The sequence below is a fragment of the Oratosquilla oratoria genome, chromosome 36, assembly GCF_046742065.1.
Source record: "Oratosquilla oratoria isolate Oo_2021 chromosome 36, ASM4674206v1, whole genome shotgun sequence".
Lineage (NCBI taxonomy): Eukaryota > Metazoa > Arthropoda > Malacostraca > Stomatopoda > Squillidae > Oratosquilla > Oratosquilla oratoria.
In genome coordinates, this window is record NC_134812.1 from 41,439,592 (window position 1) to 41,461,619 (window position 22,028).

Genomic DNA, 22,028 nt, shown 5'->3' on the forward strand with positions numbered 1-22,028 from the left:
TAATAGAAGAGAAAGTTAGAAAGGAAGCGAATTTTAGTCGAAGAAAAAGTAAGTGTAGATGTTTGTGCGTGTGTTGTGGCTCTGTTCGTGAGAGGTGTATGTGTGTATCTTACGAGAAGTGAGTTGATTTCACTTCCCGCGTGTAGAGGACGTCCTGATAAGCCACAGGTGGGGCGAGCGTAGCCTGATTTTCCCCAGGTTTTGGGTTTGAAGTCCTTTAGAGTTGATCCAGTGGCGGTGCGAGGGGGGGCAGACGGGCGGTGTACACCCGCCTGCCGACGTCAACGAAGAGATCCGTAACCAGAACGGCAGCCGCAAGGAGATAACTCCTCGCCGCCACCGCTGGCGAGCGCGTTCCTGATGAGCCACAGGTGGGGCGAGCGTTGCCTGTTTATCCCCAGGCTGGGTTTGGATTCCGGAAGAGTTGATTCAGTGGCGGTGCGAGGGAGGGGCAGACGGGCGGGTGTTGTATTGTCTCTTTCCTTCCAATCACAACTCTGAAAACAGAGAATTACGCGATTGGGAATTGTGTGTAAATGTCAGAAGTGTAAACTCGCTCACCAGCATCAGCGAGAGGCCAGCGTAAGGTTGCGGGCCGGTTGGACAGAGAGGTGTCCCAAGTCTCTCCGTCAACCAGCCTGCGATCAGATTGAGCGTTCTGAGAGAGACGGTTTGGGCCTCTGCTTTGCCAGCGAGAAAGTGTGCGTGTGCCTCTTTTCTTCCAAGCACTACTCTGAAAACAGAGATTTACGTGACTTGGGAAACGTGTGTGTGTATTTGTCTTGGTGTAAACCCGCCTGCCGACGTCAACGTAGAGGTCGGCCATGCCAGACCGGCAGCAGCTAGGAGATATATCTCCCAGCCACCACCGGCCGGCGAAGATTCTTGGAGCTTGTTGAGAGAGCTGGTTGAAGAGACTGTTCCAGACAGTGGTGAGTGGGCGGAAGTAGGGATGGCTCTTCGAAGATTCACAAGGAGCAGAGTTTAATTAAAAGGGAGGAAGTGAGTTTACGGTTGGTGGAGGGTGAATGCATTCCTAGGATGGCTACCTTCCTTGTGAGAGGAAGAAACCTTTTGTTATATACACTAGATAGATAAACATCAGTCGCCCCTGAAAAAAACATGACATCACCGTGCCCCGCTGTCCGCAAGTGCATTTTTTTTTACAACTTATGCTAATTGCACAGTAACATTTACTCTTTCCAATTTTCAATAACTAATATTTCGGTGTGTAGAAAGCAACATGTCCTCATTATGTTTCCAGTAGGTGTGAACAGTGATCATTCTTTGCTGAATAAAATAGTGTGGCGGCAGCCAAATTTTCAAAAAATACCATATCGTTATTTTCTTGAAGTTAATGAACATATTTTGACATAGCATTTTTTCTAGTCACAGCACAATATTTTGTTCTGATATACACCGATTAATCATTACAAAGGTGGGACTCCCACGGTGGGAGCTGATCTTGGTCACGTCCACTCTTGACTCTGCCAAATACAAGCAGGGGGTATAACTGCTTACAGGTAATGAGAACAAAGAAGTGCATATTTACTCCTAGAATTCTTTGTATAAATACGTTTTCATTATTTCATTCTGTTAATAGATTGAAATGAAAGTTTGCATGAGGCAAATCATATACATTAATACTTAGCAACAGTGTTCGTAGGTTGGAGATAGCATTCGAACACTTCCGTGCACCGTTCGGTTTGTTTGGAAGAGACGTGCACAACAGCTGATTGAAGAGGTAAAAGGTTATAGTTTGACGTAATGTATTCTCATTTATAATGCTGCTTGATAGCTATTTTGTAGCCTTTTAGATAAACTATGAGAACGAGGTCTATATTATAAATACAGGGAATTATCGTAATTAGTCTGCCAATGATAACAATTATCTATATTATGTTATTGGTGTTGGGCATGACAATGGACATGAACTAACTTTGAAATTTGCGACCGGTTTGGCAGGTTAAGCGTGCACTATTTAGTGTTATTTATTTGCATACTCACGTTGATATATACCATTGATTTATATAAGGTTTCCAGAAAAATATGGAAATAAACCCCTTATAATAATAATTGGGCTTTTTTGAGTCATCCCTTTTATATTTATATTCTTACCAGTGACAGTCTGTCTCATTACATTTGATTTGTTGATTAATTCATTTGTATTGGTTATTAGCTCGAATTGCTTGTGTAGTGATTATATACTTGAGTAAATCTATCTAATTCATGGCTTTGCAGACTAGTATGATAAATATCAAACCACAAGGACAGAATTTTATTTTTAACCCTTTCTTTATAGTTTGGGTAATTTTTTTAGAAGTGCACAGCTATGCAATATAGCAATAGAAAGTTAATAATTTTTGTAAATTATAATACGTCAACATAATAGACATTATTTTTGGCAGAAATTAATAACAAAAAGTTGCTTGAAGCTATACATAAACAATAGGTGCTCTGACTGCTTGAAATGCCATTTTTGTTTTGGTAGATTCAGAGGTCAAAGAAATTACAGTGTGATAAATTCATCTAGTCTAACCTATCTAACCTAACCTACCCTACTTACTTAACGTAACCTCCATTAAGTAATGTGGTACCTGTAATTCTAGAAGTCATCAGGGATAGGGTCATCATTATTATCTTTGACCTTTGAATCTATCAAAGCAAAGATGGAGTCTACAGGAATCGACGTGACTTCATTTGCTTGTGCACAGTTTTCAGCAATGTCTTCTGTTATTGATTTGGTAAATGTTCTGTTGTGCAGAAGTATGTGATATAGCAATAGAAAATTAATTATAAACTTTGTAAATTATAATGTATCAACATAATATGCATTTTCTTGACGGAAATAAAAAATTCACTAATTGCCTCACCCTTTATTATCATATTGTTGCTGAAATAGGTTATTCATACCTGGAAAAATAGCTAAAAACTTGTTACAGATATCTATAATGAAGGAGAAAATATTGGATTTCATGTCCTTTGAATTAGTAATGTAGCCAGATATATACTACCATTCTGTGTACTAGTTTAACAGTAAAATATTCAAAGAATCCTTATTTAACCTCTCCAATATGAGTTGAATTCTAGTGCACAACATCGACTGCCAGATACATGACAGTTCGATGATGCATCACAGTATGCTTGTTATAAAATATAAAGGTACAACTGTATTACTTTTTCTCTTTCACCTTGAATGTTGATGATATGGTTTAACCACTTCCATACGGTGACGCCTACGTAGGCGGCATGAGGAGCAAGTGGGTACTCAATGATGCCGACGTCGGCATATTGATTATATTTATTGTAGTCGTATCTACGTCACTTCCATTCTCTCTAAACTGGCTTCATCAATTTTCTATGGTTATCAAAATACACGGGTGAAAGAGAACGAACGATTGAGCACTGACTTTATTTTTTATAATGTGATTATTATGACGCAACATCGCACATTGGGCAGCTAATGCTGCCAGACGTGCGATGTGCCCCAGAGTGACGAGGTTAATGTCACAAACTCCCCCCTATCGGAAGGCTAGGATGGTGCCCCTCACAGAGGACTTTGTAGCATGAAATTTAATAAACCATGCCCTTGGTTCAACTTCACCAGTGGCAGGGTTCAAACCGGCATCCCCCTCGACCTTCGCCGCAAGTAATAACGCCCTAACCCACTCAGCCAGAAAATGCAATCAAGCCAGTTCACAGAATACCCACTTATGCCTCATGGCACCAATGTTTGTGTCATCATATGCAAAATCAAGAGTCCTCCATATTCAAACAGAAAAGCATGGAACTCCATACAAATGAGTATGGAAACATTACCTTCTGTTTAACTATACCCATGACCATGCTATGATGGATTTGACACGCATGAAGTGTATGTATTTGTCACCAAGTTAGAAGAGTATGTAAATTCAAATGTTGCAAGATGATTGAATGAAATATTCAATCCCTTAGATGTCCAGTATGCACACACACTCATTTTAGCTATAGGATGTCAGATCATGACCTCCAGAAGCTCCTGTGGGGCCCCCTTTTCTGTCAGACCTCACCCACAGTCAGTTTGGCTGAGTGTGAAAAGACACCTGCGTTCTTCATTGCCAACTGCAAATTGTCATACAACCGATATCATTATTACTATATTCACCATTGCTTGTATGTAAAAAAATATGTATGAATACTGAATGTCCATACACAGTTCATGTATTGTATGTTGTAGAAGTAAATTAAGCAACAGATAGTAGAGAATAAATTGTACAGAACATTATAATTTGGCAACAGCCATCATTTGAATAATGCATGCAAAATTGTACCATTGGCAACCGCCATTGTATTCCTCACATACTGATCAATCTAGTCATAGAAAGATAAAAAAGAACAAACCACAACTTAGATTGTCACAGTGCCTCTAAACTCAATATAGACAATAAACAAGACTACAAAAATCTAAGTATGAAAATTGGAAAATAAAGATAGTGACCAAATTGGAACCATATATGAATTTGAAGCTGAGCAAGATAAATTGAAGAGCAGGAGATGAGAGTCCACAAGCATTGCTCCTTGCCTGTATTCTAGAGTGAGGTAAATACAATGTTAGTGAATACAGGATTCAAGGAAATGGTGATATCATCATCAATTGGCAGCATACGCTAGGGAGCATGTTGCTACACTCACACACAGGCATCAGTCCCCACGTGGGTCTCTCCGAGAAGGATCCTATTCAGCCACCCTTCCTTCTCACTCCAACCAACTCTTGACAGGTTCAGTCAATACGGCCCAGTCATGAATTCTGTGGGCATCCCCTCCATCTCCTAAATCAAAGGCTGTCTCTTGTGGATACAACCCTGTAAGTAGGATCACCATCAGGGAAATGTGCCACATGCCCATATAGCCGAAGTTGACATTCACAAATTCTGCCAGTAACTGGCCTACACTGAGTCTCACAGTACAGTTTCTGGTTTGATACGAAGTCATTCCAGTGATACCCCATGATTCTGCAAAGACACTTGGTACCAAAGACGTAAAGATGGCTCTTCAAGTCAGCATTCAGTGTGTATGTCTCACATCCATACAGCAAGACAGGTGCACATATGACCTGAAGATTCAAATCATAGTTCTCCTTTATAAATAACAATAGTGCCAGATATGCTAGTTGAGAGAGTCCATAAAGTATGAAAGTGGTAGTTGCCAACAAGCCTGTTGAAATAAACTGTACAGGTGAGGACAGGCAGATGTACTTGAAAAAGCTATAACAAGTGAAATGTTATACGAATAAAGGCTCCATCCTCTCATGGTGTTTATTTTGATAGAGTCCATGATACCACAGGTGATGCAAATCCTTTGAAGTACTCTCTGACATGACTCACCACTTTTATGCACTACACTACCAAGGTATGTAAAACAGTCTTAAGACCTCACTGCCCTTGCCATATGCATGGACAGACTGGAATGTGTCATCCAGTAAGCCCCCAAACTCCTGAATCTTGGTCTTGGTCCAGGAGACCTGAAGTCCAAGTGATCTTGCTTCCTGGCACAGTGACTTGAGAGCTGTAACCAGGACCTCCAATGACTCCACAAGGACAGCATCATCAACAGACATAAGATCAGTGACCTTGATGTTGCCAGTAGATGCTCTGCAATGACATTGACAGCTCTGTCCAATACCCAATCCATGCAAGTGCTGGAAAGTATTGGGGTGAGGACATACCCTTGTCTCACTCTTGAATTAACAGGATAGAAGCTAGACATGTCTCCTCCTTACTTTACAGTGAACTCTGTTCCAGAGTATAAGCCAGATATACCTGTTAATGGCATCCTGCAAGATGGATCAGTCAGTTTGTTGCTTGCTCCAGTTCTTTTGGAAGAAACCTGTGGGTTTACCAAAGAAACTGGCCATGGCAGCTAGTTCAAACATCAGTAACTTGGCAAATAGATTTTGTGGCATCATCTGGAAAGAGTATAAGACAGTAAGGGATTTCTCTGTTGGGTTAAGTTTTGAGGGATTTTTTTGAACCACAAAATATGGTAGTCCATTAAGGAGTGCTTGTTTTGTACATACATACATATACCAAGGCTTTTTTCCCCCTTACCAGGGGGGTAGCCAAAAAGGACAAGGCACAAAAACATTCCCACCCATTTCATCCCCGAAAACACTCCACACCTCTCCACCCTCCCTCCCATCTTAGCACCTCCTAGATGACGGGTCATCCATGCACCCTGTCCACTGCCCTGGGTCAGAAGCAGTGTCGCAGGACACAGCACATCCACAGCAAGGCCGCTTCATTAAATCGGCGACCCCCCTCCTCTCCGTCCCCCCATATAAAGGAGAGGACGGGGAGAAATCCCTTCGGGCTGCGTCAAAATTTTTGCTCACACACACTACCTCACCCCCATTCCCCCGTCCAATCCACCTCATGCATCACAACATTTTCCATATACAACCATTCTCCATTCACCCGTCTTCTGTCCTCTCCCGTCCTTCCTCAACCGACATTCCCCTCTTCCCCAAAGCCCCCTTCACCCCATCCATCCATCTCATCCTAGGACGTCCCCTCATGTTCACTCCCTCCACATCTGCCTTCTATACCTCCTTTACTAGTCTTTCTTCACTCATTCTTTCCATGTGTCCAAACCATCCTAATACTCTTTCATCCACCCTATCTCCCAACTCCCTTTCCACCCCTGTTCTCCTCCTCACCTCATTTCTCACTCTATCTAGCCTAGTAACCCCCATCATACTTCTCAGACACTTCATCTCAAACACATTCAAGTTCCTTCTCTCTTCCTCTCTCATGTTCCATGTTTCTGCTCCATACAGTGCTGTAGGCACAATCACTCCTTCATACAGTCTCCTCTTAGCATCCATTCCCAGATTCCTATTCCTCATTACACTTTTTAAACCACCAAGGCATTTACTCGCTTCTCTCAATCTACATTCTACCTCCACCTTCACTCCACCCTTTCCTGCCACATTTGCACCCAAATATCTAAAACTATCCACTTCCTCCAGTTGCTCTCCCTTAATGCTCACTTCCAGATTACTGCCACTTTCACCCCTTGTACATCTCATCACCTTACTTTTACCCACATTTATCTTCAGCTTTCTTCTATCACACACTCTCCCAAACTCTGTCACCAGCTTCCTCAATCCCTTCTCCAATCCTGCCACAAGCGCAGTGTCGTCCGCAAACAACAGCTGGCTCACCTCCCACTTTTCTCCATTTTCCTTAACCATCTCCAATCCCTGACCCACTACCCTTGCATTCACCTCTCGCACCACCCCATCCATGTATAAGTTGAACAGCCAGTGCTTGTTTTGTGGTCTGAATTTATTGATTTTTGAATGAAGGTGTTGTGTTGTATTAAGGGTAGGTTGATGTTGGTATTTGAGTTGAATGCTGCTTAAGTTGTTTTCATGTTGCATGTGGTGGGCTGTATATTATATACAACATTATGGTTTGGACACATGGAAAGGATGAGTGAAGAAAGATTATAAAAGAGGCATGAGGTGTGAAAGGTAGAGGTGGAAGGAGTGAACATGAGGGGGCGTCCAAGGATGAGATAGATGGATGGGGCAAAAGGGGCATTGGGAAAGAGGGGAATGTCTGTTGAGAAAGGACAGAAGATAAGGGTGAATGGAGATTGGTTGTATATGGATGATACTGTGATGCATGAGGGGGAGTGGGTGGGGGATGGGGGTTGAGGGAGTATGTGTGAAAAATAAAGTGACGCAACCTGAAGGGATTTCTCCCTGTCTTCTCCGTTTTTGCATGAAGGGATGGAGAGGGGGAGTCGCCAATTTAAGGAAGTGGCCTTGCTGTGGATGTGCTGTGTCTTGCAACACTGCTTCTGACCCAGGGCAGTGGGCGAGATGCAGGGATGACCCGTCATCCAAGAGGAGCCAAAATAAGAGGGTGGATGGGAGTGGAGTATGTGGGGATAGAATAGGTGGGAGTGGTTTTTATGCCTTTATTTTTTGGCTCTCACCTGGTTCTCTTACCTGGCTACCTCCCTTGTAAGGGTGAAAAAGCCTTTAGTATATGTATGTATTATTATTATTACATACATACATATACCAAAGGCTTTTCACCCTTGTAAGGGTGAAAAAGCCTTTGGTATATGTATTATTATTATTATTATTATTATTATTATTATTATCATTACATACATATACCAAAGGCTTTTTCCCCCTACATGGGAGGTAGCCAAAAAGAAAAAGGCATAGAAACCACCCCCACCCAATCCATTTCCTATATATTCCACTCCCCTCCTCCCTCCCTCTTATTGTGGCACCTCCTGGATGACGGGTCATCCTGTCCACTGCCCCGGGTCAGAAACAGTGTTTGCAAGACACAGCACATTCACAGCAAGGCTGCTTCATGAATTCGGGGACCCCCCCCCTATCCATCCCCCCATGCAGAAAAGGAGAAGACGGGGAGAAATCCCTTTGGGCTGCGTCAAATTTTTTCTCATACATACTTCCTCACCACCCATCCCCCACCCACTCCCCCTCATGCATCACAGCATCATCTATACACAACCCCTGTCCATTCACCCCTATCTTCTGTCCTCTCCCATCCTTCCTCCACAGACATTCCTCTCTTTTGTTATGCCCCTTTCACCCCATCCATCCAACTCATCCTAGGATGCCCCCTCATATTCACTCCTTCCACCTCTGCCTTCCACACTTCTTTTACTAATCTTTCTTCACTCATTCTTTCCATGTGTCCAAACCATCCTAATACTCTTTCATCAACCCTATCTCCCAGTTCCCTTTCCACCCCTGTTCTCCTCCTCACCTCCTCATTTCTCATTCTATCTAGCCTAGTAACCCCTATCATACTTCTCAGACATTTCATCTCAAATACATTCAATCTCCTCTCTTCCTCTCTCATGTCCCATGTTTCTGCCCCATACAGTGCTGTTGGTACAATCACCCCTTCATATAACCTCCTCTTATGATCCATTCCCAGATGTCTATTTCTCATTACACTTTTTAATCCACCAAGGCATTTACTCACTTCTCTCAATCTACATTCTACCTCCACCCCCACTCCTCCCTTTCCTATCACATTCACACCCAAGTATCTAAAACTATCCACTTCCTCCAGTCTTTCACCCTTAATGCTCACCTCCAGCCTACTGTCACTCTCTCCCCTTGTACATCTCATCACCTTACTTTTGCCCACATTTATCTTTAGCTTCCTTCTTTCTCACACCTTCTCAAACTCTGTCACTAACTTCCTCAATCCCTCCTCTGATCCTGCTACAAGCACAGTGTCGTCAACAAACAACAGCTGGCTCACCTCCCACTTTTCTCCATTTTCTTTAATCATCGCCAACCCCTGACCCACCACCCTCCTTGCATTCACCTCTCACACCACCCCATCCATGTAAAGATTGAACAGCCAGGGCGACATAACACATCCCCGAAGAAGTCCCACCTTTACCTCAAACCATTCACACTCTCCATTTCTAATCCTAACACAAGCACTACTACTCTCGTAAAAACTCTTGACTGCTCTTAACAGCCTTCCTCCTATCCCATATATCTGCAGCACCTCCCACAGTACCTTCCTGTCTACCCTGTCGTAAGCCTTTTCCAGATCCATAAAAACCCCCAAAAAATCCTTACCTTTTCCTATAGCTTTCTCACATATCTGTCTTACCACAAAAATCTGATCTACACAACCCCTACCTGTCCTAAACCCACACTGTTCCTCACCAATTACTCCCTCTGTTCCTCTCCTAATCCTCTCAATCAAGACCCTCCCATAAGCCTTCCCAACTACACTCAACAAGCTGATCCCTCTGAAGTTACTACACTCACACTTGTCCCCCTTTCCCTTGTAAAGTGGAACTATACAGGCACTCCTCTAGTCCCCCGGCACTCTACCCTCTTTTAAACAAACATTGAATAACCTCACTAGCCAGTCCACCATAACTGTACCTCCTTTCTTCAGACATTCTGCATGACATCCATCCAACCCAGGTGCCTTACCTGCTCTAAACATCTTAATAGCTGCTTTCACTTCATCCTTCCCTATTTCTCCTCCATTTTCCTCACTCATCACTCTCATTTTCTTAGCGCTTCCCACTGCAAGTACCTTTCCCTCCCTATCCTCCTTCACATTTAGCAACTCCCTAAAATACTCTGCCCACCTTCCTCTCACTGCCTTCTCTTCCATTATCATCTCTCCATCTGCACCTTTTACCTTTTCTTCTCTACTTGATTCGCCGCCTCCTCTTTTAATTTCCTTCCAAAACGTCTTTTCATTGCTTTCAAAATTTTCTGTCATACTCTTACCCCATTTCACATCTCTCCTCTTTGCTTCCTTTATCTTATGCTTAACTTCCTTTCTCTTTACTTTGTATCTCTCATACGATTCCCTCATCCTAATTTGTAGCCAATCTATGAATGGCTGCATCTTCTCTTCTACACCTTTCTTTGCTTCCTCATCCCACCACTCGCTACCCTTCCTTCTATTTCCTCCCGCCCTCCTTGTTCCACACACCATTCCTCCTCCACTCCTAGTTCTTCTCTATCCTTTACTCCCTCCCATTCCTCTTTCAGCTTCTTCTTAATTTTTTTTTTTTACCTCCCTACCTTCTGCCCTTTTTCTCTTTCTCCACCTATTCTCCACTCTCAATTTACCTTCCACCAGAAAATGATCTGATATTCCCCCACTCTCTCCCCTTAGAACATGTACATCCTTAACTCTTCCTACCATACTCCTGGTCACCACTATATAGTTCATTAACGCTCTATCTGCCACCCTTCCATCCACCACCCTCTCCCATGTGTACTTATGTTTGACTTTCTTCCTAAACACTGTGTATCATCAACTCTCTTTCAAAGCACATCTCCACCATCATTTCTCCACTACCAGATGCCAGATACCAAAGGTTTTTTTTCCCCCTTTACAAGGGAGGTAGCTAAAAACAAAGGCTTAAAATCCACTCCTACCCATTCCATTCCCACATACTCCACTCCCATTCACCTCCTCCCTCTTATCTTGGCTGCTCCTGGATGACGGATCCTCCCTGCACTAGCCCACTGACCCGGGTCAGATGCAAAAAAGAATAAAAGTACTGGTACTATGAAGATGATGATCTCAAATGAAGGATGAATGCCATGATATAAGGGGTGGGAGGATTTAAGGGATCATTTGCAAAATTGTTTTCCAATAATTCTTACAAATTCTTCTAAGAAAATTTATAAGAATAATAGGTAAGAAATTTTGTGCAAGAGCCCTCAAACCCATCGACCCTTTACATCATATGCAACCCACCATATATTACGAGTTGAGAGTAGTTGTGAATGGACCATAAATTGGTGTAGCCCAGAGGGATTTCTCATCATCTCTATTTTTGCAAGTGGTGATGAGGAGGGAGGGATGACATGTAAATGAAGTAGCTGGCCCTGCTGTGGATGTGCTATGTCTTGGTGCATTGCTTCTGACCCCCTTGGCAGTGGGCGGGAGGAAGGGATGACCCTTCATCCACAAGAAGCTAAGATAAAAGGGAAACAAATGGGTGAAGGATGGGAGTGGAATGGTTGAGGGTGTGTTTTGGGCTGGTTACCTTCCTTATAAGGGTGAAGAAGCCTTTTGGTATATAGATAGCTAGATCATTCTTATATGCTAATCATTGCTGGGGAGGATCTTGTTTTCTGAGTGTACATATGGTATTGGTCTTTGCTGTTTTTGGTTTTTATTAGTTTTGTACAAGTTTTTTTTTTTTTTTTTTTTTTTTTTTTTTTTTTTTTTTTTTTTTGTGTGGTTTTTATTAGTTGTTTGTACAAGTTAATGAGTGTTTGTATTCCAAGCCCTATATCTGCAACTGTCATATGTTCATTTTCTCATTTGCCTTTAGTGTTTTATTATCATTATTGTGATTAACACATATGAACTTTGTTTTTGATGTGTATATATTTTTCAGGCAGCCCTCTGGTTTTGTCGTCCAGGCTCGAGTGAGGGCACTCCAAATGAGTCGTGTTGATCACATCTACCGAAGTATCCTCCTGACCAAATTTTTCACAAAAGGCTGGGGGAAACCTGAAAATTTGAGAAGAATCTTTGCATTTAGACGTATTTTGTCAAACCGAGAGACGTGTCGTCATCTTGTTCGGAATGATCATCCCATAACTATTACCAAGGTAAAAATTGATAATCATTGTAGTAAAGCCATACTTGCAGCATGGAAGCCTATTTTAAAGGTCTTGTTTTACAGTCACTATTGGCCATAATGAGATTCAAGCAGTATCTGTTGCATATTACAAAAATATAAAACCTACACAATTTTCTGTGACTATATGAAAATGATCTCGATACGTGTAGTGTAGTCTTTGGTGATAGATTAGTTTCTTGCATTAGTGGAGTGCATATGGAATGTTTGAAAAGAAATAGTTGCAGCCCTACATGCTTGTTTGCGATTTCATTTATTATTGTATTTCAATTTTTGTTGTAGGAAATCAACAATGCGGATCATGTGTTACTGGAAGCAGAATTCCAGTCTCCTTTTGTGGAGCATCTGCCAGGACTGCTCCCACCAGAATCAGAAAAGGCCTATTTTCAGATGATTGCTCCTAAAACCTGGAAAACGCCACTTCGTCCAACATGCCTTCATTTGGCAGGAACTGGTGACCATGTAAGTAGTTGAAAGACTTCAAGTTTAGTTTGTTTGTGTGAATGTTCAGTTCTTAATACACTTTATACACACGAGGTGCTCTGTGTGGTGGTTCATCTGAGGCAGAATCAATCTGGTAATAGACAATGTATGCATCAGTTGCAGTCACCATGTAAGATACACACATATTAGCTTACATTGTTCAAATAGCAATACATTTTCTTTTCTGAGTGACCTATGAGCCACCCTAGTAATTATAGGTGGAACCCTTGGGGCCAAAGTCTTCAATGAAAGATCCAAAGCTACAGATGGACTAAACAAAATTGACAGATCTCCTAGTTTGGAATGGGAAAAAAATGAAAAAGAGGGTGCTTGGATGATATCAAGAAATATAGGTTTCCATACAAGTGCTTCAGGGAAGAAGATGCAGAACTGATGGAGGATCCCAGGCTTTCAACAAGAACCTTTTAATGCTGTTACAAGGAGACACAACATCCCCACCTCCACAAAGAGGTGTGGCCCCAAGGGGGCTGGTACCTGCTCTTTAGATCAGGCAGATTCTCAAAGGAGGAAAAGGTTTCATCTAAAATAACAAGTTTAAAGTAAAGTTTGACCAATGGAGTCAGTGATGAGACCTTACACACATGGCTTTTTCTATGCATGATACAATATGGTAAATAGATAATATATCCTCTACCCAGCATGCCATCAGAATATATTATATATGTCTTCACTTAGAGGTGTTTTGGTCTGACCAGTAGTTGGTCAAAAACCTAGATCCTGATGGGGTTCACTGAAGTATTGAATCAAGTTAATTGTGTGTACATTTGAAAACGGTGGCCGTTTTATGTCTTTTCTAATAGGGTTATTGGCGGAGAAGAGTACTGATGGCCAGGCCATTGTTAGAAGAGGATGGGATTGCCTCAATTATGTTAGAAAATCCTTTCTACGGTCTACGTAAACCAAAGGAGCAGTTGTGAGTATACAAACTGATTTTACAACATTTAGAATGAGTTTATTATGTAAACAATGAAAGTGATGAACCAGTGTCTGTTTAGAAAAATATTTATATTGCAAATTCTTTCAGACGTTCCAGTCTACGTAATGTATCAGATTTATTTGTGATGGGTGGCTGCCTGGTGCTAGAATCTTTGGCCATCTTCCACTGGTGTGAACGTATGGGATTTGGTCCACTTGGTATTACAGGCATATCCATGGGTGGCCATGTAAGCATCTTTTTATTTGATTAGTTATTATGTAACAAAGTCTATGTCCTGCTGCATTACCCCTGACTTGAGAAGTGTGGTTAGGAACAGGGATGACCCTTTGTCCATGGGGTGCTAAGATTGGAGGGAAACATGGATTTTTTTATGGGTGTGAGATGAGTGCAGTGTAGTTGTATACTTTGACTTAGTTATTCCCCTTACAAAGGGTTAAAGATCTTTTGGTCTGTGTATGTAAGGAAGGTAAGTTTATTGTTTTTTCTAAAATATACATACATATACCAAAGGCTTTTTCCCCCTTACAAGGGAGGTAGCCAAAAAGAAAAAGGCATAAAAACCATTCCCACCCATTCCATCCCTAAATACACATCATTCCTCTCCACCCTCTACCCTCCCTCTTATCTTGGCACCTCCTGGATGATGGGTCATCCCTGCATCTTGCCCACTGCCCTGGGTCAGAGGCATTGTTGCAAGACACAGCACATCCACAGCAAGGCTACTTCATTAAATTGGTGACACCCCCTCTCTGTCCCCTCATGGAGAAAAGGAGAAGACTGGGAGAAATCCCTTTGGGCTGTGTCAATTTTTTCTCACACATACATACTACCTCACCCCCCATCCCCCCACCCATTCCCCTCATGCATCTAAAATGTAGGGACCATTATATTTTCCCTGAATGACCTATGGTCCCATCTGTAGGTTGTTGGTGATTACCAGAAGGCTGCACATTTTCTTCAAGAGAGACCAATGGCAACAGATTGATTAAATAGGGATCAATTACAGATACCTCCATTTGGTGAAAATCTCCCTGTTACCCATCTACAAATCCCAAACACATTCACCTTCATCTGAAGGTGTAGCCCTGCAGGGCTAACACTTGTTCATTAGACTGCAAAAGGCTGCTCTACAGTACTACCTCTCATTAATGGACTAAAAGGGGGGTAACGGTGTCCGTTGATATGAATAATCCGTTGATTTGGAGTGGTTTTTGGGTGGCATAGTGATTGCACGCACTAAACAACAGCACCGAAAACACAGCGAAAACACCGCAAACACAGCTAATTAACGTCCATTAATGAGAGGTCTCACTATACTTACCAAGGAAGAAGATGCAGAAGTGATGGAGGATCCCAGTCTTTCAACAAGAACCTTTTAACACTTACAAGGAGACACAACATCCCCACCTCCACAAAGAGGTGTGGCCCCAAGGGGGCTGGGACCTGCTCTTTAGATCAGGCAGATTCTCACATTATTCTCTCTTTCACTCCTTAACATTCTGCTTCCCCCCCTTTTAATATCTGTTTTTCACACATGGATGTTGATACTCCAGTGCCTGCCCTCCCATTCCTTTTAGGTGTAGATGTAGAAACTAACCCATATCTTACACATATTACGAGTATATATACACAAAACCTAAAAATTTTTAACACACATCTATCAAGTGCAGCACATGATATACATGGGTCCACCTCATATGTGCCACTCTCACTGACACAAATCAGTACACAAAGAATTGAAGAATTGAAGCTACAGCCACCACACATCAACACATGTGCCCAAAAACACACTATAAACATACTACAAATGAATATTGACAATATCATAAGCAGATGCATGGACCTGCTTTAGTTTTCTTCATAAACACAACATTCATAATTCAGGTAACTAACCTGAAACTACAGTCCATACTACCAACATTCATAGATTACACAACAGTCAGTAAAGACAATTCTCAACCCAAAGGTGAACTTCTCACAATGATACACAACAGCATATTTTTCTCCAACAAAACAAAAGAAACTAAACATTAGACATCATGACTGAAGTAATTACAAACTAAACAGATAAAAAATTCCTACATACATATACCAAGGCTTTTTCCCCCTTACAAGGGAGGTAGCCAAAAAGGAAAAGGCATAAAATCATTTCCACCCATTCCATCCCTGAATACACTCCACACCCCTCCACCCTCCCTCTCATCTTAGCACCTCCTGGATGACGGGTCATCCCTGCACCTTGTCCACTGCCCTGGGTCAGAAGCAGTGTCGCAAGACACAGCACATCCACAGCAAGGCCGCTTCATTAAATCGGCGACCCCCCCTCTCTGTCCCCCTATGCATAAAAGGAGAAGACGGGGAGAAATCCCTTCAGGCTGCGTCAAAGTCTGCTCACACATACTACCTCACCCCCCATCCCACCGCCCATTCCACCTCATGCATCACAACATCATCCATATACAACTATTCTCCATTCACTCCTGTCTTCTGTCCTCTTTCGTCCTTCCCCAACAGACATTCCCCTCTTCCCCAAAGCCCCCTTCACCCCATCCATCCACCTCATCCTGGATGTCCCCTCATGTTCACTCTCTCCACATCTGCCTTCCATACCTCTTTTACTAGTCTTTTTTCACTCATTCTTTCCATGTGTCCAAACCATCCTAATACTCTTTCATCAATCCTATCTCCCAACTCCCTTTCCACCCCAGTTTTTCTCCTCACCTCCTCATTTCTCACTCTAGCCTAGTAACCCCCATCATACTTCTCAGCCACCTCATCTCAAACACATTCAAACTCCTTCTCTCTTCCTCTTTTATGTTCCATGTTTCTGCCCCATACAGTGCTGTTGGCACAATCACTCCTTCATACAGTCTCCTCTTAGCATCCATTCCCAAATGTCTATTCCTCATTACACTCTTCAATCCACCAAGGCATTTACTTGCTTCTCTCAATCTACATTCTACCTCCACCCTCACTCCACCTTTTCCTGCCACATTTGCACCCAAGTATCTAAAACTATCCATTCCTCCAGTCGCTCTCCCTTAATGCTCACTTCCAGTCTACTGCCACTTTCACCCCTTGTACATCTCATCACCTTACTTTTACCCACATTTATCTTTAGCTTTCTTCTATCACATACTCTCCCAAACTCTGTCACCAACTTCCTCAGTCCCTCCACCGATCCTGCCACAAGCACAGTGTCATCAGCAAACAACAGCTGGCTCACCTCCCACTTTTCTCCATTTTCTTTAACCATCTCCGATCCCTGACCCACTACTCTTGCATTTACCTCTCGCACCACCCCATCCATGTATAAGTTGAACAGCCAGGGTGACATAACGCATCCTTGACGAAGTCCCACCTTTACCTCGAACCACTCACTCTCTCAAAAGTTGTAGGCCTCACTTTTGATATCCATATGACCAGCCAGTACACTGAAGATTAGTCATTGAAAATCTAAAAGAAAGTAAACCTTTTAAAATCAATTGCAAGTATGGACTTTGGACAACAGAAGAATACTTTAATCACTTTCTACAAACTGTAGAGGGAAGGGTGGTAGATAGAGCGCTAATGGATTATGTAGTGGTAAATAGGATTATGATAGGAAGAGTTAAGGATGTACATGTGCTAAGGGGAGAGGGTGGGGGAATATCAGATCATTTTTTGGTGGAAGGTAAGCTGAGAGTGGAGGATAGATGGAGAAGGAGGAAAGGGACAAAAGGTAGGGAGGTTCTTAGAGTGAACTCCTTGAATGAAAAGGAAAAGGAGAAGGAGTACGAAAAGAAGCTGAAGGAGGAGTGGGAGGGAGTAAAGGATAGAGCAGAGATGGGTGTGGAGGAGGAATGGGGATGGTTCAAGGAGGGAGTCCTAAAGTGTGCAAGGATGGTGTGTGGAACAAGAAGGACAGGGGGAAATAGAAGAAAGGGTAGTGAATGGTGGGATGAGGAAACAAAGAAGGTTGTAGAAGAGAAGAAGCGAGCATTCACAGATTGGTTACAAAAGAGGACAGGGGAGTCATATGAGACGTACAAAGAAAAGAAAAGAGAAGTAAAGCAAAAGGTAAAGGAGGCAAAGAGGAGAGCAGATGTGAAATGGGGTAGGAGTATGACAGAAAATTTTGAAAGTAATAAAAAGATGTTTTGGAAAGAAATTAAGAGAGGAAGAGGAGGCGAATCAAGTAGGGAAGAAAAGGTAAAAGGTACAGATGGAGAGATGATAATGGAAGAGATGGCAGTGAGGAGAAGATGGGCAGAATATTTTAGGGAGTTGCTGAATGTGAAAGAGGATAGGGAAGGAAAGATAGCTGCAGTGGGAAATGCGAAGAAAATGAGAGTGATGAGTGAGGAGAATGGAGGAGAAATAAGGAAGGATGAGGTGAAGGCAGTTGTAAAGATGATGATAGCAGGTAAGGCACCTGGTCTGGATGGATGCCATGCAGAATGTCTGAAAAAGGGAGGTTCAGTGATGGTGGACTGGTTGGTGAGGTTATTTAATGTTTGCTGGAGAGAGGGTAGAGTACCGGAGGACTGGAGTAGTGCCTGTATAGTTCCTCTTTACAAGGGAAAAGGGGACAAGTGTGAATGTAGTAATTTCAGAGGGATTAGCCTGTTGAGTGTAGTAGGGAAGGCTTATGGGAGGATCTTAATTGAGAGGATTAGGAGAGGAACAGAAAGAGTAATTGGTGAGGAACAGTGTGGATTTAGGACGGGTAGAGGTTGTGTAGATCAGATCTTTGTGGTAAGACAGATATGTGAGAAAGCTATAGGAAAGGGGAAGGATGTTTTTTGGGCTTTTATGGATCTGGAAAAGGCTTATGATAGGGTAGACAGAAAGGCACTGTGGGAGGTTATGCAGATTTATGGGATAGGAGGAAAGCTTTTGGGAGCTGTCAAGAGTTTTTATGAGAGTAGTAGAGCATGTGTTAGGATTAGAAATGGAGAGAGTGAGTGGTTTGAAGTAAAGGTGGGACTTCGTCAAGGATGCATTATGTCGCCCTGGCTGTTCAACTTATACATGGATGGGGTGGTGCGAGAGGTGAATGCTAGGGTAGTGAGTCAGGGATTGGAGATGGTTAAAGAAAATGGAGAAAAGTGGGAGGTGAGCCAGCTGTTGTTTGCTGACGACACTGCGCTTGTGGCAGGGTCAGAGGAGGGATTGAGGAAGCTGGTGGCAGAGTTTGGGAGAGTATGTGATTGAAGAAAGCTAAAGATAAATGTGGGTAAAAGTAAGGTGATGAGATGTACAAGGGGTGAAAGTGGCAGTAGACTGGAAGTGAACATTAAGGGAGAGCGACTGGAGGAAGTGGATAGTTTTAGATACTTGGGTGCAAGTGTAGCAGGAAAAGGTGGAGTGAAGGTGGAGGTAGAATGTAGATTGAGAGAAGCGAGTAAATGCCTTGGTGGTTTAAAGAGTGTAATGAGGAATAGACATTTGGGAATGGATGCAAAGAGGAGACTGTATGAAGGAGTGATTGTGCCAACAGCACTGTATGGGGCAGAAACGTGGAACATAAGAGAAGAAGAGAGAAGGAGTTTGAATGTGTTTGAGATGAGGTGTCTGAGAAGTATGGTGGGGGTTACTAGGCTGGATAGAGTGAGAAATGAGGAGGTGAGGAGGAGAACAGGGGTGAAAAAGGATTTGGGAGATAGGGTTGATGAAAGAATATTAGGATGGTTTGGACACATGGAAAGAATGAGTGAAGAAAGACTAGTAAAAGAGGTATGGAAGGCAGATGTGGAGGGAGTGAACATGAGGGGACATCCTAGGATGAGGTGGATGGATGGGGTGAAGGGGGCTTTGGGGAAGAGGGGAATGTCTGTTGAGGAAGACAGAGGTGAGTAGAGAATGGTTGTATATGGATGATGTTGTGACTGCATGAGGAGGAATGGGCGGGGGGGTGGGGTAGTATGTGTGAGTAAATTTTGACGCAGCCCGAAGGGATTTCTCCCCGTCCTCGCCTTATATGCAAAGGGGGACGGAGAGGGGGGGTCGCCGATTAAATGAAGCGGCCTTGCTGTGGATGTACTGTCTTGCGACACTGCTTCTGACCCAGGGCGGTGGGCAGGGTGCAGGGATGACCCGCCATCCAGGAGGTGCTCAGATGAGAGGAAGGGTGGGAGGGGTGTGGAGTGTATTTAGGGATGAAATGGGTGGGAGTGTTTTTATGCCTTTCCCTTTTTGGCTACCTCCCTTGGAAGGGGGAAAAAGCCTTGGTATATGTATGTATGTATGTACAAACTGTTCATAAGAACCACACTTGATTACACATTCACAGCATGGTTCTCAACAGTCAAGAAAACAAAATTTTACATACATATACCAATGGCATTTTCCCCCTTATAAGAGAAGTAGCCTAAGTCAAAGGCATAAATCCACTCCCACCCATTTCATCCCCACATCTTCCCATTCACTACCCCTCCCTCTTTTCTTGGCTCCTGGATGATGGCTCATCCCTGCATCACGCCCACTGCCCTGGGTCAGAAACAATGTAGCAAGACACAGCACATCCACAGCAAGGCCACTTCACTTAATTGGCACCCCAGTCCATCCCCTCATGCAGAAAAAGCAAAGACGGTGAGAAATCTCTTTGGGCCATGTCAAAATATCATTCACATATACTCCCTCATCTGCCACCCACTCCCTTCCATGCATCACAGCATCATCCATACACAACCATTCTCCACTCACCCCTATCTTTTGTCTTCTTCTTTCCTTCCTTAACAGACATTCCCCTCTTTCCCAATGCCCCTTTTACCATATCCATCCATCTCATCCTTGGTTGCCCCCTCATGTTCACTCCTTCCACATCTGCCTTCCACACCTCTTTTACTAATATTTCTTTACTCATTCTTTCCGTTTGTCCAAACCATCCCAGTACTCTTTCTTTTTATAATTTTTCATTCAAGGTAGAATGAAGATTGAGAGAAGCGAGTAAATGCCTTGGTGGTTTAAAAAGTGTAATGAGGAATAGGAATCTGGGAATGGATGCTAAGAGGAGACTGTATGAAGGAGTGATTGTGCCTACAGCACTGTATGGAGCAGAAACATGGAACATGAGAGAGGAAGAGAGAAGGAACTTGAATGTGTTTGAGATGAAGTGTCTGAGAAGTATGATGGGGGTTACTAGGCTAGATAGAGTGAGAAATGAGGAAGTGAGGAGGAGAACAGGGGTGGAAAGGGAGCTGGGAGAGAGGGTGGATGAAAGTATTAGGATGGTTTGGACACATGGAAAGAATGAGTGAAGAAAGACTAGTAAAGGAGGTATGGAAGGCAGATATGGAGGGAGTGAACATGAGGGGACGTCCTAGGATGAGATGGATGGATGGGGTGAAGGGGGCTTTGGGGAAGAGGGGAATGTCGGTTGAGGAAGGACGGGAGAGGACAGAAGACGGGTGAATGGAGAATGGTTGTATATGGAAAATGTTGTGATGCATGAGGTGGATTGGACGGGGGAATGGGGGTGAGCAAAAATTTTTGACGCAGCCCGAAGGGATTTCTCCCCGTCCTCTCCTTTATATGGGGGGACGGAGAGGGGGGGGTCGCCGATTTAATGAAGCGGCCTTGCTGTGGATGTGCTGTGTCCTGCGACACTGCTTCTGACCCAGGGCAGTGGACAGGGTGCAGGGATGACCCATCATCTAGGAGGTGCTAAGATGGGAGGGAGGGTGGAGGGGTGTGGAGTGTTTTCGGGGATGAAATGGGTGGGAATGTTTTTGTGCCTTGTCCTTTTTGGCTGCCCCCCTGGTAAGGGGGAAAAAAGCCTTGGTATATGTATGTATGTATGTACAAAATAAAGCATTGAGAATAACAGTAGGATGCACCAAAAACATCTCAGTAGAACACCTGCATTCAGAAATCAAAATCCTCCCCATAAGATGTCATATTAAAATGATAGGAACACATTTCTATACCAAAGCCCTCAACCGTAGTCACCCATCTCATTACATCACACAAACACAGCCAGCTGAACAAAAAAAAAAAAGAGGGAGAGAGAAAAATAGCAACAGCATACTACTAAATCATATTCAACAACCCACCTCCTGTGCTACACAAAAAACATTCAAAACCATTTCACAAAACAAGTTCTTCAAGACAGACCACCAAATTCAATAACCCCCCTCCAAGCTGAAAACCCCTTAGAAAAATCCCTCCTAAGAGAAGCAAACCCTTACTAGCACCATTGTGTTCTGGACACCCTCCAACTCTTAAGACAATACCAGCACATATTAGACTTGGTCACAAAATCAAACTGTTCTTTATGCAGCAATTATACAGAGGACATGGACACCTTATTCTACACTTACTGTCCCCAGACAGCAACACAATATTTTTTTCCTTAGTTACCTATGGCCCTATCTGGGGATGGTGCCAGTTACTTGGGAGCTGTGGGTCTTTTGCAAGAGAG

The 22,028-nt window shown here is 43.1% G+C and overlaps 1 protein-coding gene across 7 annotated transcripts in view; it reads left to right on the top strand.

Annotated features, from left to right (window-relative positions):
- Positions 1 to 1,429: 1,429 nt before the first annotated feature.
- Positions 1,430 to 22,028, top strand: part of LOC143018982 (protein ABHD18) — a gene marked incomplete at its 3' end in the record, with an annotated part of 75,135 nt that continues 54,536 nt past the window's right edge. For 2 of the 7 annotated variants that reach the window (XM_076174665.1, XM_076174669.1), the window contains 5 exon segments: positions 1,547 to 1,744; positions 11,938 to 12,154; positions 12,466 to 12,645; positions 13,488 to 13,600; positions 13,712 to 13,850. In XM_076174665.1, the coding sequence (XP_076030780.1) occupies positions 11,984 to 12,154; positions 12,466 to 12,645; positions 13,488 to 13,600; positions 13,712 to 13,850 (603 nt within the window). 7 annotated transcript variants of the gene reach the window in all.